Source organism: Aulonocara stuartgranti (assembly GCF_965226115.1).
Source record: "Aulonocara stuartgranti genome assembly, chromosome: 15".
Taxonomy (NCBI): Eukaryota; Metazoa; Chordata; class Actinopteri; order Cichliformes; family Cichlidae; genus Aulonocara; species Aulonocara stuartgranti.
Window position 1 is genome coordinate 11428347 of NC_138951.1, and position 24947 is coordinate 11453293.

The following is a 24947-nucleotide window of genomic DNA, read 5'->3' on the forward strand; positions in this document are numbered from 1 at the left end:
GAACAGTATCATACTTTTGCTTCCTAGTTAAGTGTGTGGTGTGCTGCACAGACTCTCCTGGCACGTTTTATGAAATCATAAAGACTGAATCACCTTTATGATCACACTGCTTGGTTTTAACAAACTAAAGACCAATCAGAGACTGAGATCAGTCTGCTATAAAGCGTAAAATAACCCCCCCCCCCCCCCCCAATGTGCTCTTGGTTCTGAGGTTTTCTCATGGAGATTTCGTCTTCCTGAGGATTGTTAGAAATAAATAGACATGATGACTAACGGCTTCTGTGTCTCTTTAAACTGGGGCGGCGGTGTGGAGAACATGGTGGGGATGGTTGGATGCAGCAGCCCAGAAGGAGAGACAGTTTGACAGCACTTTTTTTTCACTATACACCAGTGATTCACTGGTGTATAGTGGCAGGTGGTGTGGATGTAGTTATTTGCAGGTGTCTCGAATACAGTGCGAACACATCTCTAATTTTGTCAAATGTTTAGCATCCCACACTGTGGAAATGAAATCAATGTTCCAAGTTTTACTTTCAGTTATAAGTGCAGACTGTTCTCCTGGGGATCTAAATTCTGTTGTCAACACTAAAAGTATACTTATGGATAGATGATATCTAATAATGGATACTGGTATAAACTGTCTATGATTTTCCCTCAATGCAGTCCAGTCCACTTTTGAATATTCCTCCCTGGAAAATTCGCCCATTCTGTGTTACCCTGACACTAACAGACTTCTAGAAATCTATCAGTGCATTGTTCATCACGCCAGTCCCAAGAGGCAACAATGCCCTGTGCTTAATTGGAAATGAGCAGGATAATTGAAACACATGGCACTCATCAAATCAAACAATACCAATTAAAAAGGCTAATTTCATGATTTATCACATCAGGTCAGTTTTTCACAGATTGGTCTTTGGGGGCTGAGAGGATCCTGTCTACATTCATCACAGTTACACAAGACCTCACACAGACACACAAATACACACTCGCGACAAAGACGCTAACAAGCATAGAAAACAGGAGAAAACAAACACATTAGTTTTGTGTCACAGTATGACCCGAAACAGCCCTGAAATATCATTGGCTAACCCTAAATGACACTTTACCTTAGAGTAGGGCTGTGCGATATGAACAAAATCTCATATCCCAATATAAGAATTCTATCATCCTGATAACGATATAAATCACAAAAATGTAACATTTTCTGTAAATTCTGTGAATCTCGGGCAGCTCGACTTGCGGGAAGTGTTTCCAGCTGCGCGTCATGTAGCTGGAGTCGAGTGTTTTAACAGATGCATGAAACGATACATTTTTAGACATAAGTTGTAAAGGCCGCCGTTTTCTTTGTGAGTATTTATTACACGGCGTGCTGCGGGGAAAAGCCTGGGCCCTGTGCTTCGTACGTCGCTTACTACATCCAAGATCAAATGAAACATCCAAGACCAAACCATCGCGCTAACCGTGAGCGCGCTAATCCGGTTCCCCGAACACACCTGCTGTTGACGATTAGTACAGCTGGACGCAGTAATGTGACATCACTGGGTGTCGTAAAAGGGGCTACGCATCGATAGTAGAAACATTGATCGGCAACCCTCTGATTGGTCGGCGAAAATGTCGACGGAGCGCGCTCGGCTCGGTATTTTTCGGCAGCAGAGCAAGAACTCTTGAGTGAGGGATTTCAGGAGTTTCAGAGTTTAATCAGAACGCAAGGGAACACTGCAAAGGCTGCAAAAGCAAGGAGCGAGGGCTGGCAGGAAGTTGCTGACAAATTAAACTCGTAAGTAATTTAATAATAACAATAATAATGGAGTGGATTGATATAGCGCTTTTCAAGGCACCCAAAGCGCTTTACAATGCCACTATTCAGTCACTCTCACATTCACACACTGGTGGAGGCAGCTACAGTTGTAGCCACAGCTGCCCTGGGGCAGACTGACAGAAGCCAGGCTGCCATATCGCGCCATCGGCCCCTCTGGCCAACACCAGTAGGCGGTAGGGTAGATTTATTATATTACACTATATTATCCAATATTATATTACATTATATTATAATATGTTATATTTTATCCTCTTTCACATTAGAGCCACGACAGGACCCACTAGAACATGGGAACAGGTAAAAGTGAAATATAAGAATATTCTACAGAATGGTAATATTTATCACTTATATTGCTTTTAGTCTCTTGGAAAGAGACCCTGGAATAATCTGTTTGTTTATAACAGCAACCAAGAAAAGGGCAGAGCAACAAAAGACAGGTGGTGGTCCTGCACCCCCTCGTCAACAAGTTGGTTAAGTAAATAATACCCTCACGGGAAAATCGATATCTCTCTATGAGCACACTGTCGCGCTGAGCTAAAGGATCCTGTCTGTCCCGCAATATACGCTGAATTCTGAGGACTCTCCTTATCAATCTTGCACCTTCCGCAATGGGTGGCTCGCGTATACGGACAGGACATGGCTGCGACAGACTTCCCAAATCCACCTTCGCTTTTATAGCCGTGGTCTCTCATCTTGATTACACGAAGTAATTTACAATTGCTACTCTGAAATATGAATTACATCTGTAATAATCACATACATGTAATAGAATGTTAATAGTACATTTCCCTTTTTTAGGAAATGACCTGTGTGAAATCAATAAATGGATCAGGTGCTGCATTGTCTTTAGTTACATTGATGTTATTTATTTATGGTGAAACAGTGGTGGAATATCGCTGTTGCTTTCGTATGAATGACGCGGGCATACCTGCGTGGCCGCGATCTAATTCTGTTTACATAAAGTAAACCTGCTCCCCAGCAGGTTTACGCTTACGGCTCTGTTGCTATGACAGCAAGTCCCGGATGGGCTTCGGGGAACCGAACAATCCAGGATCACGCGAAATCGTCAACAATCTCATCCAGCTAACTCACTTAGCGCGGTACGAAGAACAGGCCCCTGTTCTAACATTTGAGTCTAAGATTTATTTTTTTAGCACGTGGCGGCTCTTTTTTACTTCTCATCCGTAAATAAGCTGCTCTTTCACGTGGTTCAGTTTATTTTGAAAAGTCTCAACAGGATCTTGAGCTTTATTGTGAAAGGTTTATGTGGAACATAAACAAGCGGACACGTGATGGTGTTGTTACCGTCGTTGTTGCTAACCACAACACATAAAAACAGGCGCTTGTCCGTCCATAGTGTGGTTATATTAAATATAAGAGAAAGAGAGAACTTTAGGAAATTAATATAGCCACTACAGTGACCATCAAAACAATGAAAAAATATTGCTGTAAATAGTTCATTTTGCGACACCACGAAACAAACGATAGCATAAAATGAAACAATAGACGTTTTTATGTCGTCATCCGATATATATCGTTATATCGAACAGCCCTACCTTAGAGCAAGACTTTACACAGAGTACTCAACATACTGCTGTACCTGTTTTTGTACACATAAAAACACATACACACACACAAGCAGTCACATACACACAGCAAAAGTAATGCGAGTCAAGCAACACAACCAGCTTAATCTGAACAAACAAGGCATTTGGGGGCAAAACGTCAGCAGTGATTTGCAATGAGCAATCCATTTTTATTCAGTTATTTTAAATCCACATTTTCTGCTTTTGTGTTGCAAGATGCTCGTTACATAAGTCTTGAAAGAAACAAGCCCCAGTGAGCCTCTTATTTACACATTTAGATTTGTCTCTGTATTATGAAGATGATTCACCATCACTGTTTCTGACTGAATAAACAACTTTGGAAGCACAATATACTGTCAATCTCTACATAACCAGCATAATCAGACACTCCGAGTATGATGGCAAGGTGGCAGTGTGTAAATACCCGTCTGAACGAAAAGCTTTTTTTCTGTTCAGAGAATCAACAGGTCGAATTTCTTATTCTGCAAAACTCAAACTGGATCTTCTTGAGATCTTTTATAAGTTTTTAAAGAATTCTAAAAAGAGTAAACAGTCAGTATCCAACATGAAAGCGTGGATCCATCCTGCTTTGTATCAAAGGGTCAGGCTGCTGGTTGGGGTGTAATGGCTTAACTGCCACAGCCTGCCTGAATTTTGTTGCTGGCATGTCCTTTTCTTTATGACAACAGTGCACAAACAGTTAAGGCAGTTCTGAAGGCGAAAGGGGGACCAACCCAATATTTGCAAGGTGTACCTAAGGTGAGTGGTGGCCAGTTGATAACATGCTAATGTTGAAAATAAACTCCAAGTGGAGCCTCACAGAGCTGTTGGCATGGCTGTGCGGTTTACTTGTAAACAGGGTGTTGTGGTTTTTTTGTTTTAAATGAGTAAAAATGACCAAATCAGTGAGATATGTTACATGTTCTTATGTGGGTTTTTTTAATAGTCTGAGCAATTGATGACTATTCTACAGAGAGAAAGACTCATCCAAATGGTTGGGATACCACCCTGAAACCTCACAGCTGGGATGATTATGTGACTCACGTGTTATAAACAGCAGCTCGTAAACATCTCTAAAACAACTTCAGGGTGGGAATAAGCATTAGAAAACCAAATTCACCAGCAAACCAAATGCATGGGAAGTCTTGTTACGACATTACACTTATGCATTTGCATCCACTTTATCCTGATGGATGGACTCCCTAAGAGACTGACCATCATGTAAAGAGTGATACTCTCACCACTAATGGGTATTATGCAAGCCTTGCCAAATCACCCATGAGCTCTGTACAGTTAAGTTGTCTGTCTGAAATCTCAACAGGTCTTAGGGGGAAAGAAAACACTTCCTAATGAAGCCACACTTGTGTCAGATAGTTTGCAGATCATTTTGTAGCATTTGTTTTTAATCTTAAGGGATAAGCAGATGGGAGGGATTCACTGCGAGAGGACGCATTAAATTAAGATAGCGGAGCTGCCCATCACAGAGAATGCTGCAGGAAATGTGTGGAAGTCTTATCTGCCAGGTGGATTTTTTTTTTTCTTGTCGAGAATCTCACCCATCCGGTTAGAACAGTGCCGGTCTGATTCAACAGTATTAAAAATACTGGCAGGCTGTTTACAAAATGAATGCTGGAATAAAATATGTTAACAATGCAAATTTGTCCACAACTGGAGCAGGTTATTGTTATGTTTTATTTAAATTCAAATAATTAATGCTTCGTGGTTGAGGGGAATATGTTTTCCAATTTTATTGTTATTGTTGCCCTTTATTAGTAGCTGCGAGAATTATGACCTGCTCCTGCACAAATCCCTGCAAATATTTTGTCCCCCAAGTTTTTCTCTTGTGTTTGTGGACTTTTCTTCAGATCGTGGCGTAGGTGCTAAGTTTGGGTGCGCTTTGTGTTTGCGCGTCCTGGTTATCGTAGTCGCAGTCAAAGTAACCAATTTCTTATTTGTCCATTTGTGAAAAGAAATAGAAAGGAAAAGAGGAATGGGGAGAACAAAAGGAAGGGTAATAGGGAAAATAGAGTGCCTTATCTGTGCAGCTTTGGCTGGACATCTGTGACAAAAGCCTGAACAGGTCGTGCCTTTGCAGCTATAGAGACTGACTGCCAGATGCACTCCGAAGTTGAAATCAATAAAAATAAACTGCAAGCTGCAAAAGTAATGTTTTTTTTCCAGGGATACTAAAGATGTTTACTTGAATTCTACGCTAAATTCTTGTGAATAATAGCAGGTGCTGTGCTCCCTACTATATAACACTGTATGGCATCTATACACCAAAATACTACTAATTTTTTTTACTGTAAATGCACATGTATGCGTGCAGAAAGGCTGTCTAAATTAGTGCAATTAAACAATAGGCTTACTGAAGGGGAAAAAAGGATTACAAATTCCATCCATGCATTCAGTGTGCGCCACCAGGACACAAACACAGAGGGCGGAGGGAAGAACTAACTCAGATTTGGCTGCAATATTAACCATTCATCAGGTTTTGAGTCAGATGGAGAAGAGCGAGGCAGGGTCACAGTGACAGATGCTCTCTGGCTAGCACTCACTGGAAACCCATACTGCTGATCCACAGCTAATAATAGACAATCCACTGAAAGACACAGAGTTGAAGGCGTGCTCTCTCAGCTCTTTAGGAGCTTGTAAAAACAAGTTTTATTGCCTTTGTTTGCCTGAACTCTGCTGGAAAGTGTCAAAGTTTTTTCTTTGCGGTACAGGATAAGTTTGCTAATTTGCTAACTGTTCTTCAGTTTGTCAGCATCTGTAATTTCCAAATGCTGCCTTCATATATTTTTTTTTAACAGAAAGAATTTCATTTCCTCTACTTGCACAAATTATACAAAAACGCTTGCAAGACATGTTAAAAAATGTGGCAGGAAAACAGGAAGTGGCATTGCTCATTATCTCGATCTTTTGAAATCAAAGACCACAGACTGCCTTTCAGCTGTTTAAACATTCGCAAATTTCCATCAAGAGTAAAATACGCTTTAAGATGTCTGTGCATTTTCTAAAGTCTGAATCCATCACCGCGCGGTCTGCTGGCTTACTCTGCTGTTGAAAAGGAGAAGACGAAAAGCTTCCTTGTTCATTTCAGTCGACAACTTTGATACTTGGCAGGAAGCTTCTAGGCAAATAGGGTTTGAATGAAAGCACGCTGGAGGAAAAAAAAGCACGCGCGGCAGGAAGACTATAGCTTGGAGAGGATGTGAGAGCTGGAAAAGAGTTACTTCACAGTATTGTTTGAAGAAGCTATGTGGAGTTTGCATAGAGTCATGATGCCAGTAAATCACAGCCAGCGAATATAACATCGCCTGCAAATCCATGCATTATCAGTGGCTTACAATTAATGTTAATAGTTTCATTTATATTGAGGTTAACAAATGGATGCTAATTCTATTTATGCTTATTATTAAGGTTACAGTGGGTGGCATTTTAAAGCATATTATAAGAAATATGCTTTAAAATATAGACAGAAAATAAAAAGAAATTAACTGCAGTGAAGTCCATTTTAAAGATACCTGACCCTGGAAAACATTTAGATTTAGTAGCCAGGGGAGTAACTTCACCACATATCAAATGAGATGAAAGAACAGTTGCATGTTGCAGGCCCTTTTTTTAAGTCAGCCAGTGAAAAATTACATTGAAGCAAGACATAACACCCCGCCCAACCTCTAGCTCAATACCCTGTCCCTCAGTTCCCACCCAATCTAACCCCCCCAGTCCCTGGGGAGGTGTATCTGCGAGGGTTTGGAGAGAGGAGATGAGCTCCTCTGGGAGATTCAATACTAGGATCTGTAATGCCCAGGAGCAGTGGGAGGATATTAGCTTATCTGAGAAAAGGATGTAGGGAGAGCAAAGGCAGAGAGGCAGACAGAGTAAGAAGGAGAGCTTCATACATACTGAACATACAAAATCTCCACCTCTTTTTTTTTTTGTATTTGTATCTTACAGACTGCCAACAAGGTGAGCATCTACGTGAGTGATACGATAATCTCATTATCTTAAACAGACTAGCCCTTTGTAAGGCCGCAGACACAGCTGCATGGCCGTGTACATGCTGAGTCAGCATGTGTGTCTATGTGTGTTCTTACAGCCATTCAGCTGGCTTAAGCCTCAGTAACAAAGTTATGAATGAGAGGTCCTATTCATAGAGATGTTTCGCTCCTACCAGGAAGTCTAAATCATGGACTGTAGGAGTTCAGACTATAATCAGATTGAAGGGGAACAGCTAGGTTTGATGTAAAAAGGCAGATATTTCTTTTACCGAGTAATAGCATTAAATTAGTCAAATTTAACTCATACATTAGTAGAATTTGTGGGGGTTTTTTAATTGCAAATCAATAAATTAATAGAGTTTAGAAAGCAGAGTAAGTGATACAGTGCATGGCTAATATCAGCGTTATTAGTCATGTACTGCTTATAAGATGAAAGCAGTGAACATGAGTCTAAATCTTAGTTTAAAACAAGATTTCATTACAATGCTGTTTAACTTGCAAGACCCAATCTCAGTCAGATAAATGCTAGGTCCAGAGAGAGTCGAAGCAGCTCTGACACCATCTCTATTTAACTGTCATGTTTTCTGTTATTTACAGAAATACACTGTTACCTTATAAAGCCAAATAATCCATTATTTAAAAAAAAGTGTATCTGTTTTTATACAAGAAAACCACTGTGCTGCTTTACAATCGGACATGAGCACATGGCACTCTACTGTGTGAATCATAACCGTGGTAAAATATGTATTTAACAAAGTCTTCTTCTTTGTAAATGACACAACACATCTTCTGCAGTGCTACCCAGAAATGCTTTTAAAGCTTTTAGAAACTACTAAAGTTTTACATACTTAAAATTCCTAAATATCAGCCCGTGCCAGCACTTCATTTGTAATTTTACACCCTCTCATACTGTTTGGGTGAAATTTGGCCCGTTTTGATATTTGACAGCAGCAAAAAATATCCTAAATTGACCCAGAATACAAATGAAAAGTGAAAATATTTTAACATTTTGTACTGTTACCTTGTACATTTAGGCTGTTCTGGGTCAAACTGAACCTGTATCTATTTTAAATGGATTTTAGAGCCACCAGTGTGAGTAATACCAAGGGAAATGGTGGTTTTAGGAAATCTTGAAATTGTATTTTCTTACGGGACAGTGGTGACAGAATCTAAGGGGGATTTTGACACTGTAACAAGAACTGTCTGTGTTAGCCTGAGCTCCTGCTGAGACGGGCACCTGCTGGTCTTTGAAGGATAATGGGCAAACCTTGAAACAGCGAAACAGAACAGAATACGGTGTACATAAGGGGTCAGGCAGAGGTTAGAGAATTTCTTGAGCGATGGTTCCTGGACACTTGAGATCTATAACAGAGTGATGCAGTGGTTATCACTCTCACCTCACAGCAAGAAGGTTCAGTTTGAAGTTAGAGCTGGGCGATATGAGATTTTTTCATATCACGATATGTTTTTTTCATTTCAGGCGATAACGATATCTATCACGATATAAGCCAAATAACTATATTTGTAAGATTTAAATGTGCCGTTGCTCACAAGTAAAATGTGAAATAATCAGCAGCTTGTTTTTATTTAAATATTTATTTCCCATAATAAGTTCAACAGGGTAGATGTACTTAAGGAACATGAGACTTTTTCAGATAAATAAAGGCAAATATTGCAAACTACACAAAAGGCAGCCGCTAAAGCGTTTAAGTTTCAAAATAGAACAAACGAAACAGACTAAATTGTCAATTCCACTTAGAAACAAAATATTAATTCTAAAAATAAATCTTAGTTTGTTTTACAGAAGAACAGACAAAACTGACTAACTTTTGTCAATATCAAACTGAGAACTAAAAGGAAATTCTCGATCTCTCCTTGTTGTATAGCTGAGCTTTTCAAACAGTTTTAACAGTTACTTTAGTCTGACAAAAGCCGAATGACGAATTAGCGCTTCCAGTCAGAGACTGAGGCTACGTCCACACGTACACGGGTATTTTTGAAAACGGAGATTTTCCGTTTCCGTTTTAAAAAATAATCCCGTCCACACATAAAGGCAGAAATGAAGGAAAACGCTGCTATGAACATGCCAAAGCAGCAGGTGGCGCTAGATTCCTAACCGTACCGAAATGTTGGCCAATCAGAAGTCTAGAAGCCTCGGTGGGGAAAAAGTAAACAAAGCTGGGGCATAGAAGCAGAACCGAGTCGTATGTGTGGAGGGACAGTAACTGTGTGTGTGTGTAAGCATTTAAACACTGCAGAGAGTAGAATTAACAGTAACAGTATTGTAGAAATTCATTTCACCGAAACAATAATGTGGCGCACAGTGTGACGCATGCACCAGTTTATTGTATTTCCAGACTTGCTTTCGGCACAATTTACAGTGCACGCTACTCTGTTTTTTGTCAGACTTGAAATAGCCGAAATACCTTCACACTACGGAACTTCTATGGCTCTTCCGTTTGACAATCTCTCCGGCATTGGAACCATCATCTGTTTTCTCTTCGGTCACGCTCGGTTGATTTTTCTAGTCGGCACACTCATTTCCTCCATTACGCGCCGGCTCCATTACCCGCTGGCTGCTTCCCAAACAAACACACGTGCGGCTTGGCACTTGTGCTGTACGTAACAAGTCACGCGACGTGACGCTGCGGCTGTGATTGGTTTGGCTCTGCGCTACTTAATTTGGATTGGCTGACTTTTTTTTTTTTTTGAGGACAAGAGCGGCGAGGTCTATCGCGATAGCTTAATTTCTCTATCGAGTAAAAGTTATATCGCGATACATATCGTTATCGTTCTATCGCCCAGCTCTACTTGAAGTATATGGACTAAAGTGCTGCATGGATGCATATCTCAGGTGGTTAGTAAAACTATAAAAGCTCTACGTGAATGTGAGTACATTACATTTGCATCTAGGAGCTCCCACAACGTAACAAAATAATCTGAGATTAAAACAGAAATCAAAAGAGGGACTGGGTGTTTTGTTTATGATACAGCAGTGAGAACAGAGTTTAACATTTATAGAGGTTACACGTGTTTTCCATGATTTATGTAAAGCAGGACATAGTACTGCATAAGAGTAGATATTTTCTCAAAAAACAGTAGTAATTAAGGTTTAATTATCCATTAATTGTCCATTTTTAAGTCTAAATTTCCAAATAAAACTGTAGATCAAAACTTGATTTAGACACTTATAATGAGAGAATTCTTGGCCTGTGTCAAAATGGACCCAGACCATGCTGTGAAGACATAAAATATGAACAGTGTGTGAGGGATAAAGAGGAAATACTTTGTCTTTAGCTTGACAACACAAATCTAGTTAGTGATGGCTTATTTAAAAGTTATTCTCTTATTAAGCAAATTCTGGCTTCATCCTACTATGAAGTCAAACCTGACAGCCCCCCTTTCTTATTGAGGTGAAGCAGAGACTAGAAAGTTTTATCTTTCTTATTTTATCACCCTGCCAGCACTCTTTTTGTCCTCCATTGTGTGGTTTAAAGCACAGACAAGAGAAAGGAAACACAGCTGTAGTAAAGTATTTCAAACTCAGGTAGACACACACACACACACAGACCAATACACACATTCACAAAAATGTATGCAATTCAGTTCAGAATATGTGATTTCACTTCCAGTCCTCGTATTACATTTTCTTAAAATGGAAGTCAAATGAATGCTGGAAATCTATTAGAGAAGAAAAGAAATCTGGGATATTTGCCTACCTCATCATATGTGTAGCGATAGTCTGCCTTCTTTGATTTGAGATCCCACAGGACCACGATCCCAGACTCAAATCCAATTATAAGCTGGAGAGGAAGAGCGACAGGCAGTCAGTGAGATAGGTAGGAGAGATGACAGACAAGGGGATAGAAAAGACCCCATGATGGGCAGAAAAAGAAGTAATACGTTTGACATTCAAGCACAGCGTGAAAGGAAGTCAGGTGTAAGAAGACTACAGCGGCTTAGGAAAAAAAACCTGCCCACCCTACTTCACAAAAAATGATATCAGATAATACAAAAAGAGCTGTAGAAAAAGAACATGATGCTTTAAAAAAAATCTGAGCTTATTCACAGAAAAATACTTCCCGCACTCAGTCTCAAAAATCATCAAAAATCATCTGCATTTGTGTCAAATTCCTCTCATCAATTAAAATAACCAAAACAAATATATACAGTAGTTGTCCTCCAGCACCTCATGGGTGCTGTCTTGTCAACTTATATCCTTATATACTTATCACACGCTGTTTAAAAGGCATGCTGATACATATCTGAAGAGTGGTCAAAGTGGTCAGCACAACCTGCATTCAAATTAAACTATACTCTAAATGGGGCTACACTAAAAAACTAAGTAATGCTTTCTCTTGACTCACCCCTTGTTTCTTCATATTTTGCATCCGAGGTGCCAGACTTCCTGTAAATTATTTTTAAAAGTGGGCTTAAGCTGTAATTTTCCTGGCTTTCTGAAGCTCTTTCAAAGTTTTTCATTGTGCACTGACTGCTTTTTCACTCATTGGCTTTCAATGAGGCATTCTTAAGGATAGGAAACAGGAAGAAAGGGCCGAGATGTGCCAGTTTACACAAGAACTGGCCTGAAAATTAGAGGCAATAGGTCTTATGGTGAGATCAATACCAATTTAAAAACTCTGGTGCAAATTATCATCAGTACGCTGAAAAGTACCCTCAGATGTTGATCCACCATGCAATATCATCTGGAAAGTGTCTGATTGGCAAATTTCAACATGGCAATGATCCCAAACGCACTGCCAATGTAGTAAAAACATACCTGGACAGATTAAATCCAGGTGGAATCAACCACGGAACATTATCAGTCATGGCCTCAACAAAGTCTGGACCTGGACATTGTTAAAGTACTGTGGGATCATGTTAACGGAGTCCTTTAGGAAGCCTGGAGAACTATTCCTAAAAGTTACTCAAATAAATTACAAGAAGTGTTGCCTAATAGAGTTCAGGTAGTGTTAAAGAATAAAGGTAGTCACATTAAATATTGACTTTCAAGCTTGTTAAAATTTTATAATCTGTTTGCTTTATATACTTTATATACTGTGCAATCCCTGTATGTTTCCATGTTTTAATAACTCGCTGCACATTTATCCAATTTCTTAGAAAAATATAAAGAATTGTGGGGTAATTCAAGACTTTTGCACAGACTTTTGACCAATGTAAGCTTTGCAAGATATTGCGATTGGGTGCAGAAAGCCGCTGATTCTTACCTTTCCTTCATCCATGGGGTTATCACTTATGTGAACAACTGGTCCAGGATGAGCCTTAGAGGACCTTGTAAGAAAGATCAAAAAGACAGACAGTTTTTTTTCCCCTTTAAGCCAGGATGGAGAAGACAGGCATCATGTAAGATTTACTAATATGACATGGTCATAGCCCTCATCTTAACCCCTAGTGAGGGTTAAGATGAAGACCGAGTGTCTTTGGACTTGTCGAAGAGGTCTGCTGGGAGGACAGAGCTGTCAATCATTCCAAGGCTCTAAAAGGCCGTACAAAGAAATAAGCTTCCTGAAGGTTGTGATGGATGACTCTGTCAGGCCAGGAAGTCCCCAGTGGCTATGTGTATGTGCATCCACGTGCTGATATGTGTGTCCATTTGCATGTCAGTGGAGATGATAGAGCAAAAAGTGCTCGACAGCCTCTCCTCTCCCCCTGCTGTCTGTGCTTTACCCTCCAGACAGTCTTATGTCAAAACTCCTCTTTCTGTGAGCCACATGGGAGCCAAATGTACCTAACCTGCCCTGCCTTAAAGAGATGATGTGGACAGAGGATTGCCAGGCAAGGTCACTGCTGAAAAAAGTGGTGACTCTTGGAGCCTGAAACATATCCCCAGCACCGTGAAGCAAGGGCAGGGATGCCTGACAAAGAGAAGGAGAGGAAGGAGCTGCAGCCAAATGTAAGTAATGCAAAAATGAGGCAAGGCAAAGTCGTTGTTTTGACCTATGCCTTTGCATATTTGTGACAGCGGAGGACACGCTGATGACAATATCAAAAATGTAAAAAAGATGTACATATTTCACTGGGAACATATTTTGGATGGAAATCAATTAGCAAGGGATGAATGTTAACTCTGCTCATTCGATTTAGCTTAGTATATTTCCATGAATCTATGAATATAACCAAAGGGCAATAGAAGGAAAGAAGAATAGACAACAATGTGTGTGTGTGTGTGTGTGTGTGTGTGTGTGTGTGTGTGTGTGTGTGTGTGTGTGTGTGTGTGTTAGAAGGTAGCAGTTAGTGGGCAGGCAAGCAGTCATTCAGTCATCTCTATATTTAGCCCGTTAGTGCTGGAGCCTTATTACCTAAGCTCTGCTGCAGCCAGAGTTGTTGATTTATCTAATCCCCCCTTCACTGCCTGTGTCTCAGCGAACAGCAGTCCACACCCGCGCACACATTTGTGTGTCAGTGCAATTAAGACACATCTTAACATCTACCCCATCTGTAAACAATCCCCCTCAATGCCACAGCAAAATAGTACTCTGTTGCCAAACTACAAACTGCAAGTTCCCCTCCGTCCCACATGGTTTACTTGGGGTTTTAGGGTTTTTATATATAATGTTCTCTGTGCTTCCCTTGAGACTTCACAGCAAATCTATTTTGTTAAAACCTGTTGTCGTACAGTAAATAAACCAGAAGTGAACATATTTACAAAGTTCACAAAAAACCCCAACACATTCAGGTTTGGAGATAAAGGAATCACCATAGCAACAGAGGCAGGATGGGCAGAGCGCGAGCAGGCTCCCAAAAATCATCCACAGGCAAACACACACATGCACACACACACACACACAGATACACGGAATGGTGAGATGCTATACTGTGCATGTATGCCACTGTATTTGTCTCAATATATGCTTGTGTGCGCAGAGTATGCTTGTATTCTCATAGTATGTTCGCATTTATCACATTCTTGTCTTTCAAAAACTAAGTGAAGGTTTTATATGTCACACAGACAGACACGCACACACACACACACACGCAGAACCAACAGCAAGAGTAAAACTAAATACCCCGTGGCAAATATAATGCTTGTTCAGAACGTCATAAAATCTTGCAATCCCCCCCACCCCGATACCTTCAGCCAGTCATCTGTTATAAAGCCTTACTGCACCAAATCCTTCTCTGTATATCAAACATTCTCCCTACCCAGCAATGCCTTTAGCGCATTAAAGAAAATGGCCTATTACAATACATATGTTGCATGCATGCGCACGTGCACTGTAAAGCAATTGTCTTTGCGTGTATAATGAACACAGGAGTGAGGGGGTATTTAAGCACTTGTAAAGGTAACACCTCATTGAATTTAAAAGCATCTCCTCGGCGCTGACACACCCACATTTCCTCATTCACACGCAGAGAATATAGCAGTAACTGAACTCATAGGACGGTATAATTTCAGATATTATGCATTTAGAAATGAAAGCACAAAAAAATCATCAAGCATACCTATTCAACAGCTTAACTCCAACACTGACACATGCCCACACAGTGAAGTCCTGAACATCTGGTGTCATCATGGGTGACAATCTCTCAGGCTGCAGAGGCGCAGTCAGCATGGCAGTGCCTCTGCGGCAACATGGCTTGAATAGCCTATTCGCAGCCTGCTGATTTCTTATGTGGCCTGATGTGACCTCAACAGACCACGCGTGTTGTATGTGTGTATGTGTGTGTCTACTATAGCGTCATTTTGTGTGATTCTTTATGTAAGCATTCATGACAGCTACATATTTTTCCAGCATAGGATCACGTTCCAGACATCAGTCCTGGCTTAGCTATACTAATTCTGCATAGAGAGCTGCTTCCTCATCAAAACTGTAGCCTCCTGAAAGAGACCAAAATCAGCAGAGGCAGCCATGAAATGGTAATTGTTATATTATTGGAACAGATTTACTTTTTTTGGAGACGTGCTCTCATTCATCTTCCTGCCACAGGTTAGAAAATAGGTGACACATCTCGGATCCGTTTCTTAAAAATGAAGCTACCACTAGACATCGATTGGCTTAGCTGAGCACAGCTACACAATATCTGCCAGAACTCGCTCATAATCCCAACATCCGATGGCATAAACCCCTATAAAAAGGTAACATGTTTTTTTTAGAGAAAGAATAAATGAAATTTTAATTAGTGACATTTAGCATTACTGCTAGGCTTGGTTTAAGACAGGGTAGCTGATTTCTGCTGCTTTCTGTCTCTATGTTAAGCAAGCATTTTCAGTCATATTTAATGTACAGAAATAGAGTCTTCACCTTCTTCATCTTTCCTAATGTCTTCACCCTCTAGCAGGCCACAAGGCCACGAGTTCCCTCCATTTAAGTTGTCCCCTGAGCTTGCCCTCAGGTGTGGTCCATCTCCTGTAGCTCTGACACAACAGTTCTCTTCCAGATAATTCAGGGTCTGCCTGGTTTGTTTTGGGGGGGTTTTCCCCTGGTGAAGTCCAATTAATGACCCAACCATTTAAAACATTCCAGTTTTACTTTACTGCAACGAGAGTCTTCCACTCTAACTTTCCGAAAAACACTAAATACAGGTATTTAAAAAAAAATCTTGATGTTTTACGACCAAAAATCTATTTCTTTGGTACTGAAAAAAGATTAGAACAAGAACCAGACTATAAATATGTGTAGGAACCAAACAAAATTAACCTGTGAAGTGACTTATTTCTACCCTTAATTAAACAGAATATCAAAAGGATATGTATAACAACAAAAGATCACTGTACCGGGTCTACAAGCGGTAGCACAGCATTCCTGAAGTCCCAGTACATGGCTAGGGGGATACTCCCAGCCATAAATCTTCTCTAATCTATTTTAGTACCAGCTGAGGATTTCACACATGCATATAAACAAAGTGTGCAGGAAGTATTCATGTAAGAATTTTTTTTTTAAGATTCAACCAAGTATTTATACTAGCTGCAGGGTTCGAGTGGGGGAGCAGGAGGAAATGAAAGTGGACAGAACAGGAGATGCCTCGGGTCAACATGTTCACGTGAACTACCGGTATGTGTCATAGTAAGCTCTTAACATTTGCTCCAGTCCCACTTCTCCTTGTCTCTCTGCACCCAGTGACTGTTTAGCTGATTTAACACACACCAGCGCACACATAGTCACTGCTAGATACATACAAAACAGCTTCAAACTGTATATTCAAGTTAGATGAAAGGATACGTTGAACACTTAAACATTCAATAACTACATACCCTCCTACACAACTAGACAAGAAAAAGGAGCTGTGTTAATATCAGAACAGTTAACAGCCACTGAAAAGGATATAATAACTCAATCTGAAATCATGGAGAGATGTATTACAAGTACGGGGTACTTAAAGAATATGCCTTTTTTCAGAAATTGTTAACTTGGTTATTTATTTATTTTTCTTGTCTTTTTCATAATTCACTTTTTGGGGGAGGGAATGTAATGCCACTGGGAACGCAGCAGTGGAGTGATGAGAATGTAGGGGATCCTAATGGAGTTAAGTCTTTGATAGGGATGCTTAGTAGAGCACAGTGGTACACATTTTGCATGTATAAAGTTTGTGTATGCTAATTTATGATTAATATACTGCAGTCAAGTATATCATATATGAAGGATTAGCCTAATTCTATTTAACCTCCTAAGATCCTGACTCTTTAATAGCATGCATTTTTAATTTCTCTTTGCTATTTGGGCTGATCAGGACCTGATGAATGCGAAAACAAAGAATTACATGATTTTTGATTTTTTACCTCATTTTTGTTTCTGAGAAAAAATGAGATCTGTATATGAGGACATTTGCTTTAAATTTCGATAGAACAGTGGCAGTATAACGTCCTCGTAAGTGGATATCAGGCCGTTGTAGAGCAAAATTTAGCATTTTGGTCTAGACAACCCAAAATGTGATGTCGACATATGTGGACGCCAGGTCCTAGGAGGTTAATTTGCTTTCTAGTAATGTTGTAAGAAGAGCTTTAACCAATACAGAATTATTTAAGACCAATACTAATACTGATATTCCAATACACTGGCTATTTTCTTTCCTTTCAGACACACCCAAAAAAAAGATTTCCCTGATATTTATTATATTTGCTTGTTTAAGCTCTTCTCGGATCAGCTGGATATTGTGTTTTTGGGGCATTCAAAAACACGTGTGTGGCTAACAAGGAAGTTGGAGAGTGCCTTCCAATGACTAAGGCTACGTCCACACGTACACAGGTATTTTTGAAAACGGAGATTTTCCGTTTTCGTTTTTAAAAAAAAATCCCGTCCACACGTAAAAGCCAAAACGAAGGAAAACGCTGCAACATACCAAAGCATATAGCGATATATTCCTAACCGTGTAGAAATGTTGGCCAATCAGAAGTCTAGAAGCCTGGGTGGGAAAGAGTAAACAAAGATGGTGCATAGAAGCAGAACTGAGTCTTATGTGTGTAGAAAATCTCCACCCTGGCAGGAGTTTTTAAAACACAGTTTACGTGTGTACGAAAGCTGCAAACGTACGGAAAAATCTGCGTTTTCAAATATAACCGGGTACGTGTGGATGTAGCCCTAAGTCTGTAACGTCAACAATCATAACATGATTAAAGGGTTTTCTTGTAGTTTTCTTTAGTTTTCATTTAAAAGGCTCTTATAAATGCTAATACCAAGAAAAATGGCTAACATCGGCTGACAATATCGGCCCGCACATAAATCGGTCAAGTTCTAACAGTAAGTTTGTTGTGTTGTTATTTAAAGTATATAATATACCAATTCATTTAGAAGCAGAATCCTTTTGTTGTCATTAAACATCAGATGTTCAACGATATTAAAGGCAGTTTCCTGGTAGCAGCATTTAGACTAAATAAAAAAGTAATAAAAGCTAGCAATAAAACACACCTAATAATGTCAGCTGTACAAACTAATGTGCAAGTTTGCTCTGAAGTATTGCACTTTTCTTGGGGTGTGGTGATGTGTATGAGATATCATGTCTATTGAGATATCTAAATTATTTCTATGATTGTTTTAAAAAAGAAAAAACGTGCATGTTAACAAACTCAGATTCATATGTTGACGTAGCAGCCTTCATGCCTGTAGCACTCAGTCAACAACAGCGCTGTGCAGACGGCGTAGGATGTTAGTTGGTCTAAAAGTCCAGTACAATTTCTAACACAGTAGCTTGGGAACAGAGGTGTGAGTCATCCAAATACTCGGAGCACTCGGCCTGGGGCTACTGGCACAGCAACTGCACAATTTGTCTTCAAATAGCAGGGCCCAAAGGATGATGACCCCTGTACACACTGCATCTTATCCTCATTAGAGCAGTCACAGCTGCACTGAGGTGTACTAGGCAGGGCTTGAAATACAATGTTTAGGTTATATTTTCCATAATACAGCATGCAGATAACAGCAAGAACATTTTGGATATTTATGTCTAATGGAGATTTGTTTCATCAGAAAGCTGCCCAAGGTGACACCTTCCTTTTTTCACTCTTAAAAAAAGGCAAATTTTAGAATTTCATACTTGACACCAGCAGGTGTTGTTTGATAAACGAGACAAACAATTAATCACTTTGCTGATTGGATATCTATCACACAACCAGTCACTGCAGATGTAAGTGGAGTGACTGTGATTTTGACAGAGCACTATCTTGGTCTGATGAGAACAACAGAAGACGCTTTTGTATCTGGAAAGTGACGCTACTAACGCCACAGCTGGCTGAGGCTCAAGAGACAACAAGAGAATCACCTCACACCTCTCTGATCTTCATCAAAGCAAACAACCACCACACACTCATACATTTAAACAGATATGCAAACTGAATGCATCCGCATCAAGTCTGAGAACTGATTCCTGACGATGCTGACATCTTATGCCGTCGATCGAGGCTTGAACCGGAGATATGTCCTCCGACTCACACCGCAGGTTGGGACAAAAACAGCAATACGTGAAATAATATTTTGTAACTCTATTTTCTACAAACCTGAATGACTTAATGTCGTGTGAGATGATGCCTGATAGGGAACACGATTCATCTTCGGCTCGAGGTAATGAAATGAAAGGTGAAAGCAGATATACTGTAGAGATTTAGATGTGAATGTGATCTTGAGAAAAAGTGGAAATCTGAGGAAGGTATGGAAGCCACACAGGTCAATACATATCAAGAATGTTTAAAGAGATCTAGCATGAGCAAAAAGACAAGTACGGCACGCTTTTGTAATAATATTTGGTTTTAATACTAGAAATCCGGTCGTTAAGTGATGACGTGACGAATCCTACTTCCGGGCCTAAAGTAGTCTGCGTTTAATATGGCTTTTGTGTTGTTAACATGTTCATTGTTATGTATTTTCTTCTATTTAATCTCAAAAAGCTCCTAAAACAGTCAGTGATCACTGTTGACCTCCCTCGGCTTTTATTACCGCTAATCATTTATTTAAGCTCAGTTTTTAAAACCTTAGGATGTAACTACAGCCCAGCCCATGCAGCAGTATATGAATGACTAACCTCATATTGTGGATGGATTATCTCAGTTGTTCTCCTAGCTGAAGTTTGGTCCTTTTACAGCATCCTGCAATGCGATTACATTTGTTCCTGACCACCGAGAACACTCACGTTAACTTTTATCGAGTGGAAAAAAAGTTAGCTTGTTTATATTATGCTAACATAGCTGTGTCGCTAGCGGTCACGTAGCACATCATTATATACCAGCTAGCCAAACTTCAGTAACCCTACAAACGTCACTGCTGTTTAGTTTTCTGTCTTCATTTATGTTGGAAGTGATAACAGAGCTGTACGTTTTAATTTGTTTCCAAAACCCCGCAGTCAGGACATGCTATATTGTATTTAGATAGAAGCTAGCGAGCTAACTCCCTGCTAACTTCTAACTCTGTTAAATGTCATAAATTCCGTTTTCATGGATTCCTGGATGTTAAACTCAATTGTTACACCTGGTAGAGCAGAACGCTGATCATTTTATTAAAGATGAAAGACTTTAAACAGTTTTTCAACTCTCAGTAATGCCATAGTGATCGTTTGATATATGGACCTGCAGCAGAGTTTAGGCCCAGACACGGCTAGTGACGTCAGACTTAATGACCGGATGGAAGGACTAGATTTTTATTATTTCCAACATGGATGTTTTTGCAATTTGTGATATCAAAATGGGAAATTGAGTAATTTTTGAGATTACTACTTTGAAGAAGGTAGAAGAGTAGGGTAAGCTTTTACTTTAAACTTTCACAATTTCACATTTTCTGGAGAATATCACAAATATTTTGAAACTCAACAAACAAAAGTGTAACTTTTGGTGAAGCAGCCATATTTAAAGCAGCTAAAACGTCACATTTCAAATCAGATATTGTTCCTACAGTAGTTGTTATGGCGAGTGCACTGGTAGCATACCACAAGCTGTGTGTGAGAGTCTTAATGAATTTGGAAGTAAAAGAGAAAGCGCTATTTCCATGAAGTCAATGTTAACATATACATATGCAGTATTAACTCAACTGGCTGTACATGCAGCTGATGCCCAATAAACTGCTATTTAAATATTCTTCCAGAGATGAATACATTTCTCATAGTGCAAAAGTCTTTACTCTTTCATTTCCCACCAGACAAACATTGAAATAGAAGTCACTGAAACAATTTATGGGTGGCAGGGGATGCCAAGGGAAGGTGAACAGACATTATGAAGGTGAAGGGGAACAGCGTGGAAGGTTTTGTTTGTCCTTTAGTCAAAAGGCACCCCGGTATCTACCTCACCATCATCCATATCTACTCTCCATCACACATTATTACTCCTTGCTTTCCCCCTTTGCCCTTTTTTCTTTAATTGGAAAACTTTTTCATCTGCCTCTCTGACTTATCCGTGCAACTTTATTCTTCTGGGCGATCATTCCCTGCCCTCTCTTACCTGCATTTATCCTTCTGTCCTACTCCATTCCTATATCACTCTTCATCTCTACATGTCCTTTCCCTCAGGCAAAAGCCCTGTGTCATCCTTTCCACTCTTCTCCCCTCCTCTTCTTTCTCTCCCTCTCTCTCTCTCCCAACGCTCACTCTCGCCTTTTCCTCCCTGCAGCCCTGTCGACGAGACGAGACGTCTGTGTGTACCATACACTGATCTCGGCAGACACCTGTTCCACCCCCTCTCTCCCTCCTACTCTTTTCACTCCGTCTCCACACACACACACACACACACACACACACGCAGACACACATGCACAGTTGGAGATGAGGGGAAAGCATGAAGCAAAATGCTCCAGTGAATAATTTAAGTCTATACAGCAGGGAACCAAAATGGAGCCTGTCAAGCTGACAGATCCATTCAAACAGCAAAGAGACAGGTCCCTTACTAGCTTGAATCTGATACTGGGAGTGGAAATGATACAGTGACTAATGATTCTTTCTTATCTCCTTACATTTGGAATACAATAACCTTTTGACCGGTAAAACGTCAAACGGCGTTCTTCTGTTTTCAAGGTGAGTCACAAGACCCCAAGGTCCTCATTGGAGTGTCGCTGATATGAGTTCAACTCTAACAAAATCTATATATTGATCCACTTATCGGTGATTCTCTTTGGATAAGATACCCCGCCATGTGAGACAAAACCTATGAAGGTTTTTAAGTATAAGACAAAAGCAAAGCTTTCAGGACACAATCTGGAAGAGAGCATCAGAGGGTAAAAAAAAAAAATCACGAGGGCCACTCACAGTTCAATGGCTTTGTTCCACATGATGACGTAGCCTGAGAGCATAAAGGACTCCACGTTGACAATGTGGATGTTCCCTCGTTCTGTGCCGATGTACAACCATTTACTCTGGAAGGGCAGGTGGCAGAAAGTTATTCTGTGGACAGAAGGAGAGGAGTGTTAGAAACAGAGGAAAGGGAGGAAAAGAAAATGTGGACAAAACCTCAGAGGAAGACAGAAAGCCAAAAGTAAGAAGCTTCTTGAAAATCACTCAGTCTTATTCTAACACGACAAATTATGCAAAACTATGAGAGGATTATTTACCACTCCACCAGGTCGAAGCAGTCAAGATGAGAGTGGCAAACCACAGATTTCTGAGTCATTCAATCAGACCCTTTTCCTCTACACCCACAAGATACATGAGGGCAAAGAGGCAGCCATCATTTTCTTCGGGTTTTTTTTCATTATCACCCACATCTCCTCCTTTTATCCATCAATCAGACTCAAGTTTAATGAGAGGTTATAAACCCTTCCCTCCTTATCCATTCATCTTCTCATCCCTTTTTCATCATTTTGTTCTTTCATCCATTCTCCAATTCAACTTTCAATCCATCTGAGGAATAGTAATGTACAACCTTGCTAATCCGGCTTGCTAATATTTCAAGGTTATTCGGCTCCTCCAGCGATCCTTTTGATTCTGCACGGTGGTTTGAGCCACACCTGTGGTGCTGAGAAGCTTGTATCTATAGGACAAAGCCCATAAGTTTCATCAGCTGAGAAAGCCATCCATGCAGGAGGAGAAATAAAGCTGCACTTCTTGTTCAGTATTTCTAACAATGGTACAGCGACGTACTTCCTCCTCAGCGCTGACGGGTTTGCTCAAGTTTAACAGCAAAGTCACTTGGCACAATTGCTGGCAATTTGCTGCTATCAAAGACAGATTAAGTGGAGGCAGTGTGTCAACAAAATGCTTTGAGATAAAACAGAATATAGTTTACATTTATCTTGGTACCTTGGCAGGGATGAATTAAAAAAAACTGAACTTAAAATCAGGCTCTGTACTATATCATGAAGGATTAAATTAACCATACGCAACTAGGGCTGCCACGATTAGCCGACCAGTCACAATTATGTCGACTATCAAAATCGTCGACGGCGTTTAAAGCCTTGTAAAATCCTGAAAGACGCAGGAATACGTAGTAGGATTTAAGTGTGTAATAACGGACTGAAACAGAAGATGCATGTACAAGGATGCCAGCTGCTGTTAAACCCCGACGAAGAAGAAAAGTTATATCGTAGCTGTGTTCAGGGGCCGCATCCTTCGGAGGCCGCATTTGAAGGCCGATTACGTTACAGCGACGTGACGAAGGCTTTCCAAATTCGAAGCCTTCTGCAAATGCAGCCGACAAATGCGTCCTACTTTTCCCCAGATTTGAAGGATGGGTCGGGCGTATCCTTTGTGGCCCAACCTATCCCAGAATTCATAGCTCAGCCAATTCGAGTTTCAAACAATGGTGAATGTAGCTGTGTAAACTTCAAATATCTGCTCGGTTTATCAAGACATCACATATTTGCAAAAGTGCTTCGACGTTTTCAGAGACATCTGTTACCCACCAGCTCGATAGCTAGCCGGGGTTCAAGGCTCACTAGAGCCCGTGAGAACACCGGACTCCCGGCAAATTGTTTTCAAACCCACCGCGGTCTTTCGCTACTCAGGTTAAACATGATATATAAGTCACTTAGATAACTTAAAACTTTTACTGTTTGGCTTTTTTCAGTGTTTTATTTGTTCCGGAGTAAATCGGTTTGGCTGATATTAAAGTTACAGTTTTCACACAGCTGAATAAATGTCAAACAGAAAACTGATTATCAGAAGCGTGAGATGGTCGAGAATTTACTCCAGTGTCCTGTCATATTTTAGATAGCAAGAAGTTTATTAAACTTCACCGAGACAATCTGCAAATTTTATTAAAAGTTTAATAAACTATCATCTTGTCTTTATTTTTAGTTAGCACATACCGTAAATACTTAAAGCTGTAAGCTAATGATAGTTATATAAGTGCAGACGCATGCTGATGCAATAAGCTGTACGTTTTACGTCCAATGGATGCATGATCTGATTAGTCGACTAATCGCAAAAATAATCGGTGACTAGTCGACAATCAAAATAATCGTGTGCGGCAGCCCTATACGCAATATTAAAACAATTCCTTATAATTAGAAAAATATGCAATCCCATTTTCTGCATGATTCAATGTTGATTCAATTGAGCATAACTAATGTGCAAAAGCATTTTAGAGATTAGGGATGGGTATCGTTTAGGTTTTATCCGATATCGGTGCCAAACCGGTACTTTTGAAACGGTGCCCGTGCTTAAACGGTGCTCAAACCGGTGCTTAAAGAATGGAGAACACAAAATTGGTCCAAAAACCTCTCATGTTCAGCTGTTTTTTTGTAAAAAGATAACAATGTTAGCCTTTTTTATGGCATCACTCTTGGCTGGAAGCAGTGCTTAATCAATGGAAAAAACACAAACTTTGTCCAAAAACCTCTCATGTTTAACTGTTCCCCACTTTTTCTTTGGTCATTTTAGCCTTTTTGGCCAGGGTGAAGGGAGTATCTGCCATCAAACAAGAAGACAGCCGCATGTAGCTATGATGATGTTTGCTAGTTCACCTTACATGCATTAATTTGATAATGCGGTTAGCCTACTCAGCGTAAATTACACACGAACAACATTAAGCTACTCACTCAGAGAAGAACAGCTGCTGCTGCTGCCGTCATCATCCGTCATCATTTCTGCTACACTGGCAGGGCTAGGGGCCAGGACTCTCCTCTTCGGGTTTTTGGGGGATGTTGCTAACTCCGGGTCCGATAACAGGCA

The 24947-nt window shown here is 40.2% G+C and overlaps 1 protein-coding gene across 6 annotated transcripts in view; it reads right to left on the bottom strand.

The window, feature by feature from the left end:
* The window catches only part of stxbp5a (syntaxin binding protein 5a (tomosyn)), a 102758-nt gene that overhangs the window by 30834 nt on the left and 46977 nt on the right, over nt 1-24947 (bottom strand). For 4 of the 6 annotated variants that reach the window (XM_082506754.1, XM_082506758.1, XM_082506756.1 and 1 more), the window contains exons 6-8: nt 22086-22220; nt 12638-12701; nt 11129-11212 (exon numbers count right to left, since the gene is read on the bottom strand). In XM_082506754.1, coding sequence (XP_082362880.1) covers nt 11129-11212; nt 12638-12701; nt 22086-22220 — 283 coding nt within the window. Of the gene's footprint in view, nt 1-11128; nt 11213-12637; nt 12702-21285; nt 21352-22085; nt 22221-24947 lie in introns of those variants that run through there. The other 2 variants (XM_082506759.1, XM_082506757.1) reach the window with 2 other exon arrangements.